The 23,272-nt window shown below is 54.4% G+C and overlaps 5 protein-coding genes across 5 annotated transcripts; 2 read left to right on the top strand and 3 right to left on the bottom strand.

The window, feature by feature from the left end:
• Positions 1–4,586: 4,586 nt before the first annotated feature.
• On the top strand, positions 4,587–5,128 carry MIND_00134300 (SHSP domain-containing protein; the record flags this gene model as incomplete). Its single annotated transcript, XM_037358274.1, has 3 exons — positions 4,587–4,708; positions 4,760–4,979; positions 5,030–5,128. The coding sequence occupies 3 exons, from the start codon at positions 4,587–4,589 to the stop codon at positions 5,126–5,128; spliced, it is 441 nt and encodes a 146-aa protein (XP_037226184.1).
• A 340-nt stretch (positions 5,129–5,468) lies between these two features.
• MIND_00134200 (Family S53 protease-like protein) lies at positions 5,469–6,258 on the bottom strand (the record flags this gene model as incomplete). The annotated part of the gene is made up of 6 exons (XM_037358273.1): positions 5,469–5,559; positions 5,605–5,747; positions 5,785–5,801; positions 5,853–5,899; positions 5,947–6,052; positions 6,099–6,258. 6 exons carry the CDS (start codon positions 6,256–6,258, stop codon positions 5,469–5,471), a joined length of 564 nt encoding a protein of 187 aa, XP_037226183.1.
• Positions 6,259–15,082: 8,824 nt separating this feature from the next.
• Positions 15,083–16,061, bottom strand: MIND_00134100 (Family S53 protease-like protein; the record flags this gene model as incomplete). Its single annotated transcript, XM_037358272.1, has 4 exons — positions 15,083–15,241; positions 15,288–15,382; positions 15,438–15,662; positions 15,833–16,061. 4 exons carry the CDS (start codon positions 16,059–16,061, stop codon positions 15,083–15,085), a joined length of 708 nt encoding a protein of 235 aa, XP_037226182.1.
• Positions 16,062–18,384: 2,323 nt separating this feature from the next.
• MIND_00134000 (Family S53 protease-like protein) lies at positions 18,385–19,734 on the top strand (the record flags this gene model as incomplete). Its single annotated transcript, XM_037358271.1, has 7 exons — positions 18,385–18,708; positions 18,759–18,900; positions 18,953–19,076; positions 19,214–19,280; positions 19,330–19,444; positions 19,495–19,682; positions 19,720–19,734. The coding sequence occupies 7 exons, from the start codon at positions 18,385–18,387 to the stop codon at positions 19,732–19,734; spliced, it is 975 nt and encodes a 324-aa protein (XP_037226181.1).
• Positions 19,735–20,728: 994 nt separating this feature from the next.
• On the bottom strand, positions 20,729–23,067 carry MIND_00133900 (Zn(2)-C6 fungal-type domain-containing protein; the record flags this gene model as incomplete). The annotated part of the gene is made up of 11 exons (XM_037358270.1): positions 20,729–20,745; positions 20,800–21,041; positions 21,092–21,671; positions 21,724–21,777; positions 21,826–21,962; positions 22,012–22,058; positions 22,110–22,222; positions 22,270–22,647; positions 22,697–22,842; positions 22,891–22,934; positions 22,996–23,067. 11 exons carry the CDS (start codon positions 23,065–23,067, stop codon positions 20,729–20,731), a joined length of 1,830 nt encoding a protein of 609 aa, XP_037226180.1.
• Positions 23,068–23,272: the final 205 nt, after the last annotated feature.

The raw sequence follows: 23,272 nt of genomic DNA, 5'->3' as shown, positions 1-23,272 counted from the left end.
AAGACCGGAGACGCCATCGGGGACTTGGATGGGCGAATCCGGCCCGTCGAAAGCCCTTCCTCGATGAACGCCGTCGAGCTCGAGGGGCGAGATGGGGTACACCTTGCAGTTGGTGGGCTTAGCGTCGGGGACGAGTTCAATGGCGTGGTCCCAGGCTCTCCGCTCCGGTAGCGTGTCGAAGGACTCCTTGTTGAAGACGTCCTGAAACTCCTTAGCCCAGTCCGGGATCTCGGAGGGCGCAGGAGCGGAGTTCCTGGCGAAGGCTTCGGCCAGGCGCTGTGAGACAGTACTGCCAGCGCGTATCTCCTCCGAGGGGCGGAACGAGGTGTAGAAGATGCGGTCACCATCTTCAAGCTGACCATCGTCTTCATCATCGTCGGAGTCCGGCATCAGATCAGGCAGGGCGGAGTCGTCACCGGAGACGGAATCGTCTCCGTCGTCAGGCCCAGAGAGGTCCATGGTGCAGACCGAGGGGAACGGGCCGGAGCGGAGTCGCTTCTGGAGCAGCCGGAGTCGCCGTAGCTCAGTCCGTTCAACGCGTTCTTCCTCGCGGCAAGTGGAGCAACCGCGGGGGCACCGTGTCATCTTGACCTCCTTGGTTTCCCAATTGATTTCCGGGTTATGCTTCCGCAGCCAGGAGTACCCCAGAATAAGGTCTTGTTTACCAAGATGAGTGACGGCGAAGTTGAACACGCTCGGAATGGCCTTTGTAGCGTAAGACCAAGTCCGCGATCTGGTTGATGGAGCCGGCGTCGTTCGGAGTACCATCAACGTTAAAGACCGGAATCGGTTGCGCCAGGGTGCGGACTGGAATGCCATTCCTAGTGACATAGTTTGTGTCGATGAAATCAGAGGTGGCACCACAGTCAACCAGACCGGAAAGCGAGAGCTTGAGTGCGCTGGTAGTGGACTCTAGCTCCAACGGGAGGTGGAGGGAGTTCACTCCAGGGGCAGCAGCAACAGTGTACTGCTTGGGTAATTTCTTTTCCCAGGCAGTGAGGCGACGGAGGTGGGTGACAGGCCTTATCGGAAATTGATGGGCTTTATCGGAAATTGATGCAGCCTTATCGGAAATTGATGGGGCCTTATCGGAAATTGATGGGGAGGGTATGTCTTTCGTTTCTGGCTCGTTGTAGGGCAAATGAGTGCATTCATCATACAAGGGGCGAAAACGATTTATGGACGCGAACGAGGGCACACCGGTCACTCGTCGCGGGGGACAAAATCCTCCCCAGCCATCAACTCCGCTGTTGATTCCGGCAGGGCAGCTGTGTCGGAGTAGCGGGCGATCAACTCCGCTAACATCTTGTCACCGAGTTGTTGGATCACCTCATCGAGGATGTCCATTGAGCGGACGTCCGCGGGGAGGGGGCAATCCCGGGCGAGATGGTTTGGGTCGCCGCACCTGAAGCAGGCGCGACGAGGGGCACCCCGAGCCCTAGTGCGATCCAACTCCATGGGGACGGGAGCTGGAGGCACCGGAGCGGGGCGCGGGCCGCGGGTGGCACGACCGGAGCCACCGGGCGGAAAGGGGCCGGAGCCGGGATGCGGTTGACCGGAAACGGAGTCCGAATCAAACCGCCAGGCGTCTTGGGGGCGGCTGACTTGATCAGCTTGGCCCGGACCAGGGCCTCGTATTGACGGAAGGCCCGGGTGCGCCAGCTAAGGTAGTCCCGGAGGTCCGGGGGGTCGTTCGAGGACGTGATTCCGTTGTTGATCAGGGGGTCAAGTCCGTGGCGGAACTTGGTCACCTTGACCAACGCGTCTTCAATCCAGCGAGGTCCATCAGGTCCTCGAAGTCGTCGGTGTACTGGTAGACATCCTTTGTGCCCATGTGATAGGCGGAAGTCTCCAGTTTGGAGAGAGCATGATCTTGCTCGTTCTCCTCGACGAACCGGAGTCGAAACTCGAAACGAACGAGCCCCAGGACGGAAACGGAAACGGGGCTTTGCTTCCGTGGCGCTCCGCCCATTGCTGAGCGGGTCCTTCTGCCATAAACGACATGGCATAGCGGACGGCCTTTTCCTCACTCGCCTCTCCGTTGACCACAAAGGCCTCAGGGGCAAGGCGGGCGTAGGTGCGGACCGCATAGAGGAACGCGCGGCCCGTTTTCCGATCGCCGTTGAAGGTGAACGGAGGGTTTGGTCGTAAGACCAATTTTGAGGCGAGGTTGATGTCGCCAAAGAGGGCCTCGGAATCGCCCTGAACCGAGTCGGAGTCGGAATCGACGTCTCCGGGGGTGGTGTTGTTTGGGGTCCGCCAGCAGTATTAGCGGCGGCAGCGGCAGCGGAAGCCTGGGTGGTGAGAAGAGTAAGGGCCTCAGTTAGGCGGTCGATTTTCGCCTCGAGTGCATCCAGCCGAGTGTCAGCGTCAGGAGTAGCTCCGGAAGGCATGACAGGTGCGGGGACGACAGGAGTGACAGGGGAGGAGGGGACAAGTGGTAGGGGCGGTGACGAGGGCGGAACGGACTCGTATTCCGAGCCTGAGTCAGCGCCGAACCTAGCAATCTTGTCCGGTTGATCCCGTAGAGAGTTTCTTCTGCTGTAAGGGCAACCCCGGAGGCCTGAGATCAAGGTCCTAGCAGGGGAGGATCCAAAGAGTGAATAACAGTAAGCAAATACAAAGGAAGCTGACCTAGCAGGGGAGGATCCAAAGAGAAGAAACTCTAAGGGTCCGCCTGCTAGGTAGCTGAACTATATACTGCGCTCTTGACGCGCCAAGGTTGATCGTTGCTCCGTGCAGTATGCCTGCGCCATGTCGCAGGCCAGGTCCCAGGGGGATCGCCAGGCGGGGGCGGTGATGCGATTGATGGCGGTGATGCGATCACCGGAGTCGGAATCGGGTCGATTCCGGGCCGAAAGGGAGGTTCCCCTGACACAAATTCAGATATTTGAAGACTATGCAATTGTATCTAGCCACCTTGTAGTACAAATAGTAATCCATAAAAGATTGGGAAAGATTTAGCTACATTGCCTTAGAAAGGAAATATCATGTGACGTTTACACATGATGCCAGATGGCGAATACCTTAGAAGAAATGTGCCGTGAGTCGAATGGGTTGTTCCTATGGTGCAGACCTGAGGTCATCCCCCTTCGAAGAGCCGCGCAGCCGGGCCAGGACCAGGGTGGTCAACTTTCCACTTGAAGGAAACAAAGTTTACGCAACACGGTGTTGAAAATGCGGAGAGCATTACAGCTGTTTTCAAAATAGTTGGCCACGGCTCGATTTTTGTCACACATCAAAATTTGCACGAAATTGGTGGTCCGAGATTGTGGAGGCTTGTTCTCACTCAAAACCATGTATTCCTCTGTAAATTTTAGCATATTCCGAATCTAATCGACGAGCCGGACCCAACGGTGTGGCCTACTGGCCACCTACATGAGCATCCTGTCTCGCAATTGAGGAGGTTTGACGGATATCAATGCTTGGACCAAATACTTGTATTCTCCAAAAGCAGGGTGGCTGGCAGCCCAAACGACAAACCAGGAGATTTTAGGGTGTGAATTGAGAGCTCCGAGAATGTTGGCGGCCATAGACAGGTGAGAAAGGTGCCGAAATGGATCAAGGTCAAGACGAGGGACAGCAGAGCTGTTCGTGGAGACTAGATAAGGCCAGCCTACGGCTCACAATCATTTGCAGAAGCTTCATACTCACTAATAAACCATATATCTGTCTTTTCTAAGTCAAAAGCTATTGTGTTCTAGAGGAATGGAAAAAACCACGCTGAAAATCAGGTGAGGCAAGAGATCAGTCATATCTGGGTATCTCCTCATGTAGGCCGCACCGCTGGGTCCAGTTCGTCAAGTAGATTCCAAATATGCTAAAATTTACAGAGGAATATATGGTTTTGAGTGAGAACAAGCCTCCACAATCTCGGACCACCAATTTGTGCAAATTTTGATGTGTGACGAAAAAATCGGGCCGTGGCCAACTATTTTGAAAACAGCTGTAATAAGGGGTGGGGCGAAGGGCTGCAGGAATAATGATTGCAAGCAACGACAATGACGTGAAGAGGTTTGGCGATTGCAAAAGTGTGTTACCTGGACATCCAGGTAGCATGACCGCCGTCGACGCGGACCATCCAAATTCCACAAGATGTCAATGTTCGTCGCGCAACACTGGCATGGACCCACAACTGAAAACTTTGGCCACGGAATGTTTGAGCTCAGGCGAAGCACAAGAAGAAGGTGCCTCCACCATGCTGCTGGGGAATGTAGGGAAACATCTTGCATCACTGTTGGACTCCACTGAGCTGGAATAACGTGGCGGATCGGACGCGCTGAAGGCCAGGGAAAGAACAGGGTACGATAGTAGTGAACGGCGTGCAGGCGGTGATTGGTCGCGTGACACCTCATTTCTCGTCCACTTCTTACCCCCAACCTGCAACATGGGCCTATCCATCATCTCTCTTCCCCGGAACAGCCTTCCCAAGCACTCTATCCAGCTCTTCGTCGTGTAAGGCCATCATCACCAAGCTACATTCGAGAATATTCTAGCAACATGGCCGCAGAATGTTCTCGCAAGCCGCCAGCGCAGTATAAAAGCCCGCGTCGCCGCTGCCCACCGCCAGCACAAACACAGCGAAAATGTCTGTCTTCTACTACGATCCCTTCACCGACTTTGAGCGCCTCTTCGACGACGCCTTCCGCGCTCGCACCAACAGCCATAACCAGCTTTTGCGGTCCACACAGAGCTCCTTCAGGCCGAAGTATGTCCTCAACTACTACCTCGAAGTTTGGGTGACTAACCTGTATTGTAGGATGGACCTCCACGAGAACGCCGCATCTAATACCGTGACCGCCACATTCGAGTTGCCCGGCATTAAGAAGGAGGACGTCCACATCGAGACCGCCCCCGGCCGTCTGCGCATCTCCGCCGAGTCCAGAATCTCGGAGGAACACGAGAAGGACGGGTATGCCATCCGCGAGCGCCGCTTTGGCAAGTTCTCGCGCACGCTCCAGCTGCCCCACGGCGTTAAGGTGCGTTTCCTCTTGTCTGGGAAAGGGCTGGTATTGACGATGTTGTGCAGGAGGAGGAAATCAAAGCTAGCATGGAGAACGGCGTTCTGACGGTCACTTTCCCAAAGACCGCTGCTGAGCAGACGCCGAAGAAGATCACCATTGCTTGAAGGGCCTTCGTTGAATTGTTGTATCATTTTCCTGAGAGCTGTATTCCCTGGTGAAATCCCATTGTATTCTAATACTTGGTCTTGCTGGTGGTTATTATTCTTTAACATTAGTCTCGAGTACACCTTAGTTCTTTCTCTATTAGCTTACCTGTAGATACTCAATGCTAACAAGAAACACCCTGGCAGTCACTTCAAGTTCTACACTTTGTCTTTGTCGACCAACTTGAAACAGGCTCGAGTATCTGAAACTGAAATTAGACAAGACAAGCCGCTCGCGACTACATATGACCATTTGCTTGTATTCCCAAGGAAACACTGTATCTGCTAGTAGCAATATCCACTACGCGAGTCCAACTGCCTTCCTGAGTCTGGCGTAGTTCGGCGACCCGAGGCCAGTGACAGGGTCCCAGCCAGCAGTCGCGTTGAACCCGCTGAAATTGCGTGAGCAAGACGACAACCGGAACAGAATGGCTGACCTTGTTCCGCATCCGGGGTTTTTGCCAACCGACACGTCATTGAGCGCGGCCCGCCCCGCTGGACTGTAGAGGAGCGGGTTAAGGAACCCGAGCGGGGGGCCGCCCAGCCGAGATGAGCTCGTCGTTGAGGAATGCGATGGCTGCTGCGAAGACGGGGGTCGACGCTGATGTGCCGCCTACGAGGTACCACCGTTCGCCTGGGGGAGAGAGTCAATATATTTGGCTGAGACGGAGAGAAGACGGCTCACTAAGGAGAATGGGGAAGTTCACCCCCTGAGCAGACACATCGGGGATGCTGCAAAGAAGTACTAAGTAAATCGCTGAGGATTCCGGGCTGCTTACCCTTGTCCAGTCTTGTTGTACAACCCTTCGTAACCGTTAACCCCCGCAACATACGAACTGACGTCTGCTTTCTGGTAGGTGGGTGCCTTGAAGTGGTTCGAAAAACCTGTGCAAAGGTATGAAGCAACACATAAGGCAGTCCACAAACTGACCGCCTGTGGAAAAGGACGCCGCAATCTCCGAAAAGTTGTTCTTAGTGAAGTTTTCGAAAACGAGCTGCGACGAGCCAACTGATGTGACCCAGGGGCACGTCGACGGGGCGGTCGGGACGAAGGTATCACAAGACCGCCGCGTGACCACCAACACCACCATCGCCAGAAGAGGCTCTGAAAAAAACATCATTACAATTGTTTAGTAAGGACATGTGCATACAAAACAGAGGTCCCCAGTGCACCAAGCTGCAAGTACGCGTTACACAGTCCTTCGGCGACAGGGAAGGTCAAATCCTGCTCGTCGAAGCCATAGGATGTTGAGAGCACGTGTCAGGGGAACCCCCGCTTCAGCCTCCTTCGGACCCTCCGAACGCATCCGAGGCGCATCCGACCGGCGCCCCCTCGGACGCTCCGACCCACCCCGACCATCGTCCACGGCCTCCTTCGCCCGCACAATCACCGATCCGTCAAGACCCTCCCAACGATCACCTTGGGACAGAGCCTGCGACGCCGCTCAGGCCTTCTGCGCTCTACGTCGGCAGTTACGGACGACCAGTATATAGTTGGCGCCCTAGCAGGCGGACCCTTAGAGTTTCTTCTCTTTGGATCCTCCCCTGTGTAAACCTGCTCAGCATAGTTTACATCATCTAGTCACAGTAGTTACTCTCTCTTCCCTGTACTTGATCCTTGCAGAATACAGCACAGTTCCATTGACTTGGCTGTCTGATTCCCTCAGTGTTTCCTGGGTGGCCTCCAGGTTTCCACTTTTTTTTCAATTACAACTGCGCTACCTCTCTACTTCTTCCTCTATGGCATCTGGCCAACATCAACCCCGGCCTCGACACACCCGGAACAGCTCCGCGCCGCTCATTCCCCCGCTCGAATCTTCTCGCCGACGTCGGACACCATCGGCCGAGCCGCTTAGCTCCGTTGAGCACGAGTTCGTGGGAAGTGCCACGCTGGCATCTTCTACTTGGCTCCACGACCACGAGCCTTCGCCAGACGCGTCTCGCTTGCCCCAGCCCGACTCCCCACACCCTCCACTCGCCTCTCCTGCGGCCTCGTCGTCTCGCGCTGCCTACCCCGCCTCTCTTTTCGACCGACTTAACGCGGTACACACATCGTCGCCCAGCGTGTCTTCCAACCGCCGTCCACCTCTCTCGCGCTTCCAGCCTGCTCGTGACGGGCCTCCTCATCTGTCCAACGTCTTGGAGACGCACCCGAGCTCTCGTTCACACTCGGCATCGCTCGCTCGGCCCCGTTCTCGCTCAGATTCACCTTCAAACCCGTCCTCCCCTCACAATTCTCATCCTCGCTCGCTGTCTCGCTCGCCATCACGTCCCCCTCTTCGTTCCCACTCCCGCTCGTCTCCCCGCCATAACCGCACTTCACCGAAGTCGCTCGGTCTCCCCCGCTTGTCCCCATCGTTCCTCTCGCCAACGCCGCACAATGACAAAACTCGAATGCCCCAAGCTCGTCGATAAACCCGATGCTCAATCGATAGAGCTTTGGTTGGGGGCGTGCGAGGATGTGTTTGAGCACCATGAAGACATGAATAGCGAGGAGCTCAGTGACCGCACAAAGGTGCGAATGGCGGGCATGCGAATGGAGGACAAATCAGCGAAAATCTGGTGGGCCAACAACCGCGACTCGCTCAAGTCGTCGACTTGGGCCAGCTTCAAGTCCAAGCTCCGGGACCGGTTCGTGCAAAGCAACTGGCGCATATTCGCGCTGGGCAACTTCTACGACATACAGCAAGGCCGCAGCTCGTTCACGACTTTCGTAGAGCGTCTGGAGGCTGCATCTGACGCACTGGCAAACGCGGGCCCAGCCTACACTATCGACAGCGCTGTTTTCAAGAAGCATCTTCTCTTTTACTCGCACCCAACCCTTCGCCTCCGGACCTGTGGCTCCTCAAACTTCCAATTCGCGTCTATGACGGTGGAGCAACTCGTTGCGGAGATGACTGTGATCTGGCAGATCATGGTGAAGGAGGGGAGTGTGAAAGTTTCCAACCCTCCCATGGCAACACCGGCAGCAGTGACTGCTACGACCACCCCAGCTGCGTCCACTGCCTCGACCGCCCGTTTCCACCACCGCTTCTACACTGCCTCCAAGATTGACGCCTGCGGAGAAGGATGCGCTGAAGGCAGCTGGAGGGTGTTATCGTTGTCGTCGCTCTCCTGCCAGCCCGGGCTGGGTCAACCACCAGTCGCACAACTGCCCAGGAGACCCCGCCAACGGCATCCCTGCTCGCCACAGCGTCTTCGCGGTCCTTCCGCATCTGGAGTCTGACGATGATAATGGGTTGTGGGACGACTACGACAGCCCAAGTGATGTTGGAACGGACGACTCCGACCTTGCATACCGTTGATCCTCTGGCCTCTGCAACTACGATTTTTTTCCCTCCTACGATATTCATGTTTTTAATCGCATTCTTCTTTCTGGCCCCCTGGTCCCTCTCACTTCTGGCGGAACGGCGATCCGGCTTGTGCATGCGCGTTCGAGGATGTGCATTATCGGGTGTGGTCAATGTTGTTGCTGGAACTGATGGACGTTTTGTTGGTTCTTCTCATTTTTTTTTGATGTGATACAATGTTTTAAAGATGGGGAGGGTGTAAACCTGCTCAGCATAGTTTACATCATCTAGTCACAGTAGTTACTCTCTCTTCCCTGTACTTGATCCTTGCAGAATACAGCACAGTTCCATTGACTTGGCTGTCTGATTCCCTCAGTGTTTCCTGGGTGGCCTCCAGGTTTCCACCCTGCTAGGTCGGTCCCTCCGTGTATTTCCTGTAGTCTTATTCACGCTTTGGATCCTCCCCTGCTAGGCTTTCGTCGGAGTCTCCAGGGTTGCCCTTACAGCAGAAGAAACTCTCTACGGGATTAACCGGTCAAGATTGCCAGGTTTGGTGCTGACTCAGGCTCGGAGTACGAGTCCGTACCCCCCTCGTCACCGCCCCTGCCACTTGACCCCCTCCTCCTCTGCTCTTGTCGTCTTTACGCCCGCTATGTCTACCGGAGCTGCTCCGGACGCTGACGCGCGCATGGACGCACTTGAGGGCGAAACTAGACAACCTCACCAATATCCTCACCCACCTTGCTTCCCAGGCTTCCGCTGCCGCACCACCTCCGGCAGCTCCCGAACCGCCTTGGCATCTCCGAATGCCCCGACGCGGATGCGTTATTTGGTGACATTACTGTCGCCTCAAAACTAGTCTTACGACCAAACCCCCCTTTGCGTTTAACGGAGATCGCAAACGCGGCCGCGCCTTCCTATACGCGGTCAAAACCTACGCTCGGCTTGCCCCGGAGGCCTTCGTAGTTAACGGAGAACCGAGCGAAGAAAAGGGCCGTCCGCTACGCCATGTCCTATATGGCGGAGGGACCTGCTCAGCAATGGGCAGAGCGTCATGGGAGCAAAAACCCCTTCCCTCGGTGGAGCCAGTTCCTCTCCGAGTTTCGCCTTCGGTTCGTCAAGGAGAACGAACAGGACCTCGCGCTCGCTAAGTTGGAAAGCGGGTTATCACATGGGAACGCGGGATGTCTACGGATATACCGACGACTTCGAGGACTTGATGGACCTCGCTGGCCAAGACGGCGTTGGTTAAGGTAACCAAGTACCGCCACGGACTTGACCCCTTGATCAACAACGGCATCACCTCTTCGAACGACCCCCCAGACCTCCGTGACTATCTGGGCTGGCGCACTCGGGCTTTCCGACAATATGAAGCCCTGGTGCGAGCGAAGCTCATTAAGGGAACGGCTACCCCGCGGACCGCCGGGAGCTCCGCGGCGCCTTCCCCATCACTCGTTCGGCAACTCCGTTCCCCATCCGCCCGGTGGCCCCGCCTGTGCCACCCGCGGCCCGCGCCCCGTCCCGGTACCTCCGGCTCCCGTCCCTATGGAGCTGGATCGTACTAGGGCTCGGGGTGCCCCTCGTCGAGCCTGCTTCAGATGCGGCGACCCCAACCATTTGGCTCGGGACTGTCCGCTCCCCCCGACGCCGCCATGTGGACATCCTCGACGAGGTAATCCAGCAACTTGGCGATGAGATGCTGGGAGAGCTGCTTGCGCGGTTGTCCGATACTGCGGCCTTAGCGGAGGCGCATTCGGAGGCTCCGGCAGAGGATTTTGTCCCCCGCGACGAGTGACTGGTGTGCCCTCGTTCGCGTCCATAAATCGTTTCACTTGTTTGTATGATGAATCAACTCCCTTGCCCTACAACGAGCCCGAAACGAAAGACGCACCCTCTGCCCCCTCCGAAGCCCCCCGTTCGGATTCGCCGACTTGCCTGGGAGAAAAAGCTACCTGGCAGTTATACCATCTCTGCCGCTCCTGGCGTTAACTCGCTGCACCTCCCCCTTGAACTTGAGTCCACTGCGAACGCGCTCAAGCTCTCCCTCTCGGGTCTGGTCGACTGCAGAGCTACTTCAGAATTTATCGACACAGAATATGTCAACCGGAATAATGTGCCAGTCCGAAATCTCTCAGTACCCATCCCGGTCTACAACGTCGACGGCACCCCCAATGATGCTGGGTCTATTCGCCAAATCGCGGACCTCGTTCTACGGTACAACAGACACTCCAAACGCATTCAGCTGGCTGTAACCCACCTTGGGAAACAGGACCTGATACTCGGATACTCCTGGCTCAAAAAGCATAACCCCGAGATCAACTGGGAAACAAAGGAGGTGAAAATGAGTCGTTGCCCCCGCAGCTGCTCTACCTGCCGTGACGAAGAGCGGACCAAACGCGCCGAGCCCGGCGGCTCCGACTCCTTAAATCACGACTACTTGCGGGCGCCTTCCCCTGTGTTTGCGCTATCGATATCGCTGGCCCAGATGATGCTGACGACGAGCTCGGAGCTGCTTCGACCCTCCGGAGCCCTCACCAGATCTCGACGGCGACGAGCATCTTGAAGACGGCGACCGCATCTTCTACACCTCCTTTCGCCCAGTTGAGGAGATCCGCGCTGGCAGTACCGTGTCCCAACGCCTTGCAGAGGCCTTCGCCCGTAACTCGGCCCCTCCGCCTTCGGAGATCCCGGACTGGGCCAAGGAGTTCCAAGACGTCTTCGACAAGGAGTCCTTTGACACGTTACCAGAACGAAGGGCTTGGGACCACAGTATCGAACTCGTCCCCGACGCGAAGCCCGCTAACTGCAAGGTGTATCCGATCTCTCCCCTCGAACAGCGCAACTTGACGAGTTCATCGAGGAAGGACTTGCCACAGGCCGTATTCGCCCTTCGAAATCTCCGATGGCCTCCCCTGTCTTCTTCGTTAAGAAAAAGGACGGAGGGCTTCGGTTTGTCCAGGACTACCGCGCCCCTCAACGCAATGACGATTAAGAACCGGTACCCCCTTCCGTTGATTAACGACCTTATCAACAGGCTCAAGGGCGCTCGTTATTTCACCAAACTCGACGTTCGCTGGGGTTTTAATAACGTCCGGATTAAAGAAGGAGACGAGTGGAAGGCGGCCTTTCGGACTAACCGAGGGTTGTTCGAACCTTTGGTGATGTATTTCGGCCTGACAAACTCCCCCCGACGTTCCAAACGATGATGAATGACATTTTCCAGGATCTCATTCCTTCAGGCGACGTTATGATCTACCTCGACGACATCCTTATCGCACATTCGGACCTCCGCAAGCACCGCGAGATCGTCCGGGAGGTCCTTCGGCGGCTCCGAATGCACAAGTTGTACCTTCGCAAGGAAAAGTGCGACTTCGAGAAATCGTCAATCGAGTACTTGGGGGTCATTATCTCGCACAACCATGTCGAAATGGACCCCGTTAAGGTCGCCGGAGTCTCCGCATGGCCTCCGCCCGAAAACAAGAAGGACGTTCAGCAGTTCCTGGGGTTTGCTAATTTCTACCGCAGGTTCATTCGGGATTTCTCGGCCCTGGCGCAACCTCTCTTTGCGCTCACCAAGAAAGACCAGAAATGGACCTGGGGAGACGCCGAAGCCGCCGCCTTTCAAGCCATCAAGGACGCGGTCGTATCAGAACCTGTCTTAGCGATCCCGGACGACTCTCGGCCTTTCCGACTTGAAGCAGACAGCTCAGATTATGCGACGGGGGCGGTTCTTTCACAACAATCCGCCCCGGACGGGAAGTGGTGTCAGCGTCGGGCTCGGGCCGTATCGGGGCGTCGGGGGGTCCGACGTCGAAGGGGTCTGAGGAGCACGAGAGATGGGTATTCGCCCGGAGAATAGACGATATTAGCCTAGCGACTACATCTTGTAAGTACGACTTTTATACGCTACGGTATTAGGGATGGATCGGATGGGCGCCAGGTCCCAGGGCGGATCGGATGGGCGCTGCGTAGGGTCGTAGGGGTGAACGGAAGGGGTTGGAAGAATGAGGGGGCGTCCAGGAGGACGACGGTATACGGGCCCGTGCGGGCCCGTTCGGGCCCGTGCGGCCTTACGGCCCGGACGGCCCGACCCGAACCGTGACAAGTGGCACCCTGTAGCGTTCTATTCCAAAAGCTTAAATGATGTCCAGCGCAACTACGAGATTCACGACAAGGAGATGCTCGCGATCATCCGCGCACTCAAGGAGTATCGGCATTTCCTCGAGGGCGCCGCGCATCCGGTTGAGATCTGGACTGACCATAAGAACTTGGAATACTTCCGAAAGGCGCAACACCTTAATTGTCGGCAAGCCCGATGGTCGTTGTACCTTTCCAGGTTTGACTTTACGCTGCACCACGTCCCAGGTCGCCAGATGGGCCATCCCGATGCTCTCTCCCGCCGGCCTGACCACGGTATCTCCGACGACAACTCGGATGTCACCCTCTTACGCCCCAAACTGTTCCACGTTCGCGCGCTTGAGGCCGTCACTGTCTCTGGGCCTGGCTCCGAACTTGTCCGCGACATCAAGGAAGCGCTATCCGGTGAGCCTGACCTAGAGGAACCCGTCGCACTTGCGGCTCGGCAACTCTTGAAGGTCCGAGGTCAAGCTCGGGGCCCCCGCTCATCGCGTTCGGACGAGTGGGCCGTCTCAGGCGACCTCCTGTACTTCCGCGGCAAGGTCGTAGTCCCCAAAGACAAAGACCTGAGGAGGCGCATTATAGAGCTCTGCCACGACACGCGTGTCGCCGGACATGCCGGGCGGTTCAAGACCCTGGAGTTGGTTTCGCGCAACTACTGGTGGCCACAGATGTCCCGCCATATCGGACGCTACGTCGCGACCTGCGACTTATGCTGTCGTCACGAAGGCCCTCCGAAGGCTTCCGCACGGGGAGCTACATCCAACCGAAGTCCCCCGAGCGCTGGCACACCGTCACTGTGGACTTCATCGTCCGAGCTCCCGAGGCCCATGGGTATGACACGGTTATGGTAGTGGTTGACGCCCTCGGAAACGCGCTCACTCTTCACCGAATGCCATACGACAATAGACGCGGTCGGAGCTGCCCGCTTGTACTATCGGAACGTCTGGAGACACCACGGAACCCCGAGAAGTACATTTCGGACCGTGGTTCGCAGTTCATCGCTGACTTTACGCGCGAACTCTGGCGCTTAATTGGCGTCAAGCCGGCTACCTCTACGGCTTACCACCCGCAGACCGACGGACAAACCGAACGCGCGTTAACCAGGAGCTCGAGTAGTACATCCGAATCTTCACCAACTACCAACAAGACGACTGGGACGAGCTTATCCCTGCCGCTGAGTTCGCCTATAACAACCACGTTCACTCCTCCACTCAACAGGTACCCTTTATGACGGACACTGGCCGGCTCCCCGAATGGGTTTCGAGCCGGGCACCCGCTCAGAGTTGGAGTCAGTGAACGAAGTTTCGCGATCGGATAGCGAACGGCGTCTCCGAGGGGAAGGCCGCGCTCGTCAAAGCCAAAGACGAGTATAAACGGTACTACGATCGGAGACGATCGGACGCTCCGAATATTCAAGTTGGTGATAAGGTTTGGTTAGATGCCTCTGACATCAGAACAACTCGGCCCTCCAAGAAGTTCTCCCACAAGCGCCTCGGACCGTTCAAGGTGCTCGCAGAGGTTAGCAAAGGTGCCTACAAGCTCGACCTCCCCCTGCTTACTCCAAGCTCCACCCCGTCTTCCCCGTTGTTAAACTCGAGCTCGCTCAGGATGACCCCTTCAATGGACGACCCGGCTACGACGAACCGCCCCCCGAACTAGAGGACGGAGTCCCCGAATGGGAAGTCGAGGAAATCTTGGATGCCAGGATAAGGTATAAGCGTCTTAACTACTTCGTCAGGTGGAAAGGCTACGATGCTTCGCACGACTCGTGGGTTCGGTTCGACCGTGTCTTCGCGCCAGACAAAATTGCGGACTTCTATCGGAGGTACCCAGGTAAACCACGGCACATCGCCTCAGCGACCTTCGACTCCTTGCCCTTCTGAACTATGCGTCGGGACGCCGCATTCAAAGGGGGGTGATGTCAGGGGAACCCCCACGGCCTCCTTCGACCCTCCGAACGCATCCGAGGCGCATCCGACCGGGCCCCCTCGGACGCTCCGACCCACCCCGACCATCGTCCCACGGCCTCCTTCGCCCGCACAATCACCGATCCGTCAAGACCCTCCCAACGATCACCTTGGGACAGAGCCTGCGACGCCGCTCAGGCCTTCTGCGCTCTACGTCGGCAGTTACGGACGACCAGTATATAGTTGGCGCCCTAGCAGGCGGACCCTTAGAGTTTCTTCTCTTTGGATCCTCCCCTGCTAGGTCGGTCCCTCCGTGTATTTCCTGTAGTCTTATTCACGCTTTGGATCCTCCCCTGCTAGGCTTTCGTCGGAGTCTCCAGGGTTGCCCTTACAGCACGGTGGGACGAGAGTCGTCGGGCGATCAGCGCATTCACTTGATCCAAAAAGCCACCCAGCTCATCATTGTTTTGTGGACCAACTGAGATGAAGCGAACAGGAATTCCGTTCGCCAGCCCTACTGCGTACTCCATATCGAGGCTCTGAAGATCAGCAAACGAGGAAGGGGTTACTGACGGGACCTACTGCTTCGAGGCCAGCGAAAGCACGAAGCCTGGTTTCTTGTCAGCATGCAGTTTTAACGAGAAATGGTCTTGCTGTGTGTTGGCGCCTCCATCGAGCAGTTGTACATCGAATTTCGTAGACGAAGGCATGTCAGGACGGAATCTGGCGAGGAAATCCTGGTCACAATCAGTCCGGGTCGTGAAAAACAAATTGACGCGGTACCTTTAGATCGTTAAAGTTGGCGAATTCGTTGGTGAAGCCCGATATCCCGAGCACGTTCTTCCTTTGTGTCGCAGGCCCTTTGGGGAGGCCCATTTCTTCCAGTAAACACGAAAGAGTAGTGCGGTCGGGCGCAGCTAGGGTCGATCTCACGTTTGCGCTTGACATCGTAGGGCTCGATTTTGGGTGTGGCAAACGGATTCGTAAAGCTGGTCGTCGGGTGGACATAGGCAACATGACCGGCCAGGTCTGCAGGAAGAGAGTACTGCAGCGTTCGGATGGTAGTTTGGTTACTGCCAGAATGTGCAAACTTCGCGAATTCCGCATCCAACATGGCGCTAGCTTGGGAGACGGGCACGGTGAACTGGAGAGTATCACCTGCGGGGCGAGATACTCTTTGCCGATATCTTATTCGCCTCTAGCCACGAGTTCACCGCAGAAAGTGCCTCCGGGGCGGGCTTAGCGTATTTGACGACCTACTTGACGCGTCAGTGAGTTCACAAATGTGTACGGACTGACATGCCTCGTCGAGTGTCAAATGCGCGCACTTTTGGGGTCGGAAACTGCATATAGTTCCTCCTCAAGACCGGCAATATTGTTGGGCTTCAGCGCGATGTGGAGAGTAAGCTCCCTGGAGGGGGGTGCTGGACCAGTTTTGACAAAGCCTCGAGCAGGTGTGTCGCGGCGTTCGTGGATGACAAGGGCTGACCGTTCTGCTGGCGTGGCAACTGTCACTGCAACGAGAGCCGCAAAGAACGAGGTAGATAGAAGAACCATGGCGGTGGAGGTGGTCTGAATCGGCGTGGCCCTTGACAAAACCACCCTTAGTACTTTTTGGTACCCTGCCGGCCAAAGTCTATGATATGACCCGTCGGAGGTGGTTTTGGCCCGTAATACGGCAAGAGCTGCTGCGCACTGGCATGTGCTGCAAAGGACTCGGAGAAAGAGAAACGGAGTTCAACGGAGAGTCTTTTGATGAGTTCAACCGCATGCCTTCCGCCCCAGCTTCCTGGCAATGTCAGTATGTTAATCTCGATATCTTTGAACAGGCTCACAATGCTGCACAATGTCAACATGGTCAGTCCGTGTGGTACCGGTGGAAGGCGACTGGTCCGTTCTCATGGCAAGATGGAAGCTGGTGCTGCCAGTGGTGGCCGACGCAAAGAAAGAACCCAATGACAACGTGATAATTTCATGGCAAACTCTTGCAAGAAATTACGTAAGTATAGTATGTAAATGGATCGATTCAAGTTTCAACCGTGACTACCATCGGCATTTTACTTCGATTTACATATATGTTATGTGTTCGAGGCAAAAACAAGTTCAACCTTTCCATCCTTGGGGCCATCTACGTCGACCTTGAACTCCACTTGAGTGGCGGGATCAACGTTGGGTTGCCACGACATCTTGGGTGGACCACTTGTCAGATTGACGTTAATGTTTTCGAAGACCAACGAGCCCTTCGGATAATGGCCAGGCTGGAAAACGCCTTCCTCCTCCAACTGAAAAGTGATGGTGCTTGGAAGGAAATCCCAACCTACTGATACGACGCTGATGTTGGTGACACTGGGGAAGCTCCCAGTGTACCAAAATGAGCCGGGGGATTGTTGTTCCAATTTGTGATCGCGAAAGATAGTGCTATCGAGCGTTCGGCCGACCTCGAGAGTTAGGTCGGTGTCGTCTGTTGCAAACAGTTGGACGATGACCTGGTCAGCAAATTCCAGCTGCATTGCCCATGTGTAGAAAGAGCCACCCTGGAGCCAGCTACCACCATACTGTAACGTAAATTAGATACCGGTATCACTATGAGTCGTATCTAACTAACCTGAAGGGTAGGGCGCAAAGTCGCGTAAACAAGCCCAGTTAACGGGTCGAAGACACGGATATTGGCGCTCATAAAGATGATTTGGCTATCGAAGACTTCAGGTGCGGGGGGTACGACGAAACTCGTGGTGAACGACTCGATTGTGTCGCTCGGGGTAACATTGAACTGGGCGACGAGCTCAGTTGTACTGAGGATTTGTCGCTTGGGTTTGGTGCCGCCCATGGGAATGACGTTTGCGAAGGTATGAATGAGAGAGCCATTTGGCGCAAAGACCTCCATGTCCCGACCAGATTGTTTAATACGAGAACCCATTGGCGCAGTGTAAACTTTTTGACCCTTGGCAGTTTGGCCAACTGGCGTCAATGCATAGGTTGCTTGAGCTAAAAGAACGGAGACAAGAGCGCGGAAGAGGAGCATCGTGACGAGCACAAACTACATTGGTTCGAAGGAGGCTTTAGTAGAGAGTGAGTGAACTCAGAGAAATCATTGATCTGATCAAAGCAATGTTGCTCCCGACGTCGACGACTTTTTTTACCGAAATCCAACCTTGGAATGACGGCGCCCACCATTCTCAATGTAAACCTCGTGCCTTCATCCGCAGTTAGTCTATGGCCGCGCATGGGACTCGGGAGATCCGTTGGGTGTTTCTAGGTAAAATTTGGAAAAATGCTGCCCAAGCTTGACGGTGGCTTCGGAGTATCGACTCTAGCATCAATCCCATCCGTCTCCTTCTTGTCCATGTATAAACATGGGACTTTGCTTACGATATAGGCGGACGACGGGTCTTCATGCTTTCAATGTCCTTCACTCGTTTGCTCAGCACTCTTTCACTGATTTTCGTTGTCTCTGCTGGCAATCTCGTCCCAGTACGAGCACCGTAAAAGTGCCCCAGCCGGCTTCACCAGTAAAGGGCCAGCAGGCGACAACCACCCGCTCACTCTTCGCTTTGGATTAGCGTCGAACAACATTGCGGGACTCCATGAGAAACTTGCCTCTATCTCCAAGCCTGGAAGCCCAGACTTCCGAAATTGGCTCAGCGCAGACGAGGTGGGTTGCCTTTCCGTCAACTACTTTCCCTGAAAAACATTACCTAGGTCAAATCGTTCGTCGCGCCGTCAGATGAAGCCGTCAAGGCATTCAACTCATTCACTTCGGCAAACGGACTGAAGACCACTTCTACTTCACCTTTTGGGGAGTGGATTACCGTCTCGTTGCCAGTTGCGCAAGCCAACAAACTCTTCGGGCGCCAAATACACCAACTTCACGCACGCAGACATGCCCGACCCCATAATGCGAACACTCTCCATGTCGCTTCCTTCAGAGCTTGCGGGTCACATTGATGTTGTTCACCCCAGCACGGCTTTCACTGTTCCTGACACGCGCCCTCGAAAGTCCATTCAATTTGATAGTGTAGTGCCCAAACGGGATGCCGCAGCGCCTGAAAGCTGCAACGTCAACGACAGCAACCCAAGAAATGTTCTCACTCCGGCATGCCTCCAAGCACTGTACAACATTCCAACGACCCCAGCGACTCAAGAGAACAATCCTCTTCTTGTAACCGGATATGGCAACCAATGGGCTCAAATAAACGACTTGCAGGTGACAATGGACATTAAATATCTACGATTTTCTCTGATCATCTAATTAAGGCGTTCATGAAGGAATTCCGCCCTGACTACTCTGCAGGCGCCAATCAGACCTTCGTTCGTGTCGCGATTGACGGTGGAACCAACCCACAATGGCCTGGGGCTGCTGGAATTGAAGCTCAACTTAATATCGAGTATGCTGCTGGTCTGTGGCTTGGCTCTCATGACTACATTTATTTTGATCAATCTTGCCACAGGTATCGCCACTGCTGTTCTACTACATTTTCTCACTGTAGGCGGGTGGGATTTCCCGACGGCTTTGCTCGATACCACAGCCTACGTGGCCAGCACCCCAGTACCTCCGACTGTTATGACCACTTCGTGCGGATGCTTTTTTTGTCCTATTCCATATTGCTGCTAAGAATATTTCGCAAGTTATGGTGACCAGGAGTCGAATTTCGGATCCGCGTTGGCCTTCTTCTTCTGCCCACAATCCATGCAAAACTCACAAAGCACAGTAAAATCTGCGATGGTTATGCTGCTGCATCCGCGCGAGGCGTTTCAGTTCTCTCTGCTTCTGGTGATGTTCGTGGTGTCGAATAGTACAAACTTGTCCGTCTCACCTTTATCATAGGGTGGTGTGAGTGGGAATCACGACGATGGGTTTAACTGCGGGCTCTTCATCTCTGTTTTCCCCGCCTCCTGCCCATACGTGACCTCTGTCGGCTCAACCATCGGCTTTAATCCTGGTCAGTTGCGGCTCGTTCTTTTCTTTTGGTCGAACTTATGAGTCGAATAGAGATCGCGGTCAACTTCACTAGTGGCGGTTTCTCTGAAGTCTTCCCCCAGCCCGCGTATCAAACTGCCGCTGTCGATGCCTTCCTCAAGACCATCCCTGATGGCTTCCCCAAGTTCAACCGCGCTGGACGGGGCTACCCCGACCTGTCTCTCCAAGGCTGGGGCTATCTGATAACAGCCAATGAACAAGTAGGCGCTGTCAGCGGGACCTCTGCTTCCTCGCCAGCCGTCGCCGCAATGATTTCTCTGGTTAACGACAGGCTGCTTGCGGCCGGCAAACCCGTGCTCGGCTTCCTCAACCCCTTCATCTACGCGAATCCCTCTGTCTTCAACGGCATCGTGATTGGCCACAACTCAGCTCATATGGCTGCATCTATGCAAAAGATGTGGGTAGCATCCTAGGGGGGGTAATGCAAAAGATGAGGGCAACTGCTTGGAAATTAAATTAAATAACACTGTTTCCTTGTTTGTGGCTGCAATATCAAGGTATCAGTGATGAGATCAATCACATATAGGTATGTTGATCAATGTGGAACGATTTTTGATTGCCATCAGAGCTTTTGATGACTGCATCTTGCTACATCAACCTTACTTAATCGATTATTAATTTTTTTGGTCCCTGGGCTTATAAGTCCCAAATATAATATTACGAATATTCGGCCCAAAGAAAAGGTGATTTCTCTTCCTATATGTATTTTCATATTAGTCATATCTCTTGATTCCAGTGAGAAATTCATGAAATACATCTGTCACAACATCTTTTGCATTACCCCCTTAGGATGGTACCCACATCTTTTGCATAGATGCAGCTATATGTACTGCACAACTCGGGCTGGGACTGTCCTGCGACGACGGTAATCAGCTATATCCGCTCCCGTTTTCTTTGGCTTATCGCTTTCTCAGGCTGCTTTTGATGCAGCGGAAGGCTGGGACCCGTTAAGTGCGTGGTATTCTTATTCCTTTGTCTCAGGCTCAACTGGTCACTAGGCGGTTTTGGCACTCCCGATTATGAGCGCCTGCTTGCTGCTGCACTGGCTGTATGAGTTGATGACTAGTAGGGTAGTTAAATCATACTAGTAATTCGTGAAATCTACTGCCAAGACGAATTTCAATGTACCTCCATGCGCTGCGGGATTTCGCTGGACTGGATGTTGCAAAGTAGGTTACCACCCGGAGCCGCTAGATTCATGACTGTAGCGGCGCAAATAAACAGACTCCAAGACGAAGAAGACCGATCAACATGAACGCAATACTTGTGGTTACTAGTTAGAACTCTATGTGAACAATTATAATTCCCACTGCGAACCATTCACCATCCACGATCCGTCCAGTAAAAACGACATCGTGTCGGACGCCGGCCCCATTTCTCGTGGGCCAGAACCAAATGAATCCATGTTTGACGTGAAGACGGACATGGCCATATCATCCGCGGTCGACGGCTGTTGGCTGGACCGATATGCCACCAAGTGTGCCTCCATCCGTTCTATGAGCGAGTCAAGGCGAGGGCTGACGTGCAGGTATCCAATCCCCTTGAGCGAATGAAGAATGCTGGAGAGTATTAATCAGCAAAATGACCCCGAATGTCGTGGTCAACCTACTGCTCGTAAATATGCGCGGTCTCCTCGGTCGTCGCATTTCCTCTGGCATTGGCACCGGTCCCGATCCCTGCTATCCCCCCTCGGCAATCCGCTTCCTGAATGCAAAACTCCGCCCAGCCCATGATGTTCGTCCACAGGCCCGCAAGGCCGCGTAATGGAAAAGCAGAAAGAGTCAAAACGCGGTTGATGTCTGGCAAGGCACTCAATGCCAGAGCGTGCACTTGTGAACGCAAAAACGCAATGCGTTCTGAAGCCCAGCGAGATTGCTGGGGCATCGCGGGTTTTGATGAATGAGAGCTCGGAACGACTGCCTCAGCCTCCGCCGCCCGCCGCTCGAGTTCCGTATGTAGGGTCAACACCAGCCCCGCAAAGATGACCGACATCCCGAATGCGCATAGACGGAGATCGGTTGATGTTTCTGGGCGAGTAGTTTGTGCAAGCTCTTTGGCTTGTTGCAACATCGACTCGGTCGGGAAGTCCATTTCGCCAAAACAAGATGAGAGAAGGCCCTGTATTGTGGTAAACGTCTCAACGATGTTCCTCAATGCTGGCTCGGATATAGGTTGCCGTCGAGCAAAATCTTGACCCAATTACATTGACCATGCTTTTTAAAAAAAAGAGAGGGGACGCACCACCCGATATAGTCTCATATAATTCCCGACATAGTCTCGTGGCATGAAAAAGAACTGGTTTGTTGAGTAAGATAGCTGCGTTCTGTGAGTAAATGTGCTCACATGGGTGGATGCAATCGAAAGCCAAGTTGGCGCGAGATTTGGGTGATAGAAGTGATGTTTCCTTTTGAGATGCCTCGAGAAATGATTCAAGACTAGGAGGTGCGCCTTGTGAGATGAAGAGTTGGTCGGCATGAGTGCTGTCCCCATTTGTGAGTAAGAGCGATCTTGGATGGAATAAGGACGCACACAAGAACAGGTTTGCGATGCATCACAGCTCGGAGCGATTCTGCCATCTACAGTCAGGTTCAGTAAACCACCCAAAAAAAGACGGAAACAATGCTCACGAAATATCCAGCCCACAGGGGTCGATCTGGCTGTGTGTCGGGCATTGACACCATAAGCGTTCTGAAATGGGACATGTAGCTCGCAGCCCATGGGCGCGAGCTATGCTCAATATCTGGAAGCCGGTTAGAGCAAGTTTGTGAGAACCAAGCTTTGACAAACCTTCCTCTAAGGAATCTAGGATGAAACAAGAAAGCGCGTTATATGGCGAAACTTCGATATGAACATGAGTATCTAGGGCGACGCGCAATGCACGTTCTTGCAAGAGTTTACGAGCTTGAGAACGGCGAGAACCAAAAACGCGGAGGTCAGCACCCAGATAAAAATATTTGGGGTCTGACATTGAGCTTGGCAAGTCAATGTCTGAGCCAACTATGGCAGGGTGGAAGGCAACAGACGCGGTGACTGCGCATATGCAGTGCGCAAGAGCCGAAAGCTGTGGATGAAGAAGGTCGAGTTTCCATGATGCAGCAGCAAGCACTTTGCCGACGTTAAGGTCTTGAAAGAGAGGATGACGATGTTGTGGAAGATTGGGAAGACCTAGGGAAGGTTATATGAACCTGATATCAGTTAAAATACGCAGACGCACAGGTAAATAGATGTTTCACGAGCTCAGGGTTGGATAGTAGCTCAATTGCTGGGTCGGAAGGTATATTAGGCAGTTGTTGCGCCAATGGATCAAGTGCTGAAGTTGTTTTCTTGCGACGGCCCCTGGGAATATACGTCGTTTTACACCTTAGGTGTCTCAGTAAACCCGCGGGACGAAGTAACAGGGATCCTCACAAGATTTGCTTCTCTACACATCGCGGACACGGCTGACCATCTGGCTTTTATCAACACAAAAATTAGAGTCTAGTCAAAATGTAGAAAGCAAGGCCGCATACATACCTGAGGATGGCAAAGCACTCGCTTGGCTTTACAAGAGTCGCAGGCTGGTGGTTTCTTTTGCGATGACAACATACTGGAGGAGTTGCTGCTCGTCTACGACATGTTAATCAGTTCTTGCTCGGCCACCAAGGATGAGAGGATGTTCAACCAGCTCGACCGGCGGTGGTTGAGATGGCAGAATGAGAGAAGTTGACAACAATAGTTTGATCAGTGGGCCTCGGCCGTCACTCTGAGGTAATGCGGCTGACCCTACTTGGGTAACGGTTGTCTTTCACAA

This window comes from Mycena indigotica (assembly GCF_014461135.1).
Source record: "Mycena indigotica strain 171206Taipei chromosome Unknown Mind.scaff0001, whole genome shotgun sequence".
NCBI lineage: Eukaryota > Fungi > Basidiomycota > Agaricomycetes > Agaricales > Mycenaceae > Mycena > Mycena indigotica.
Note: the sequence above shows the minus strand (reverse complement) of the source record. Positions and strands in the feature narration are given on the sequence as shown.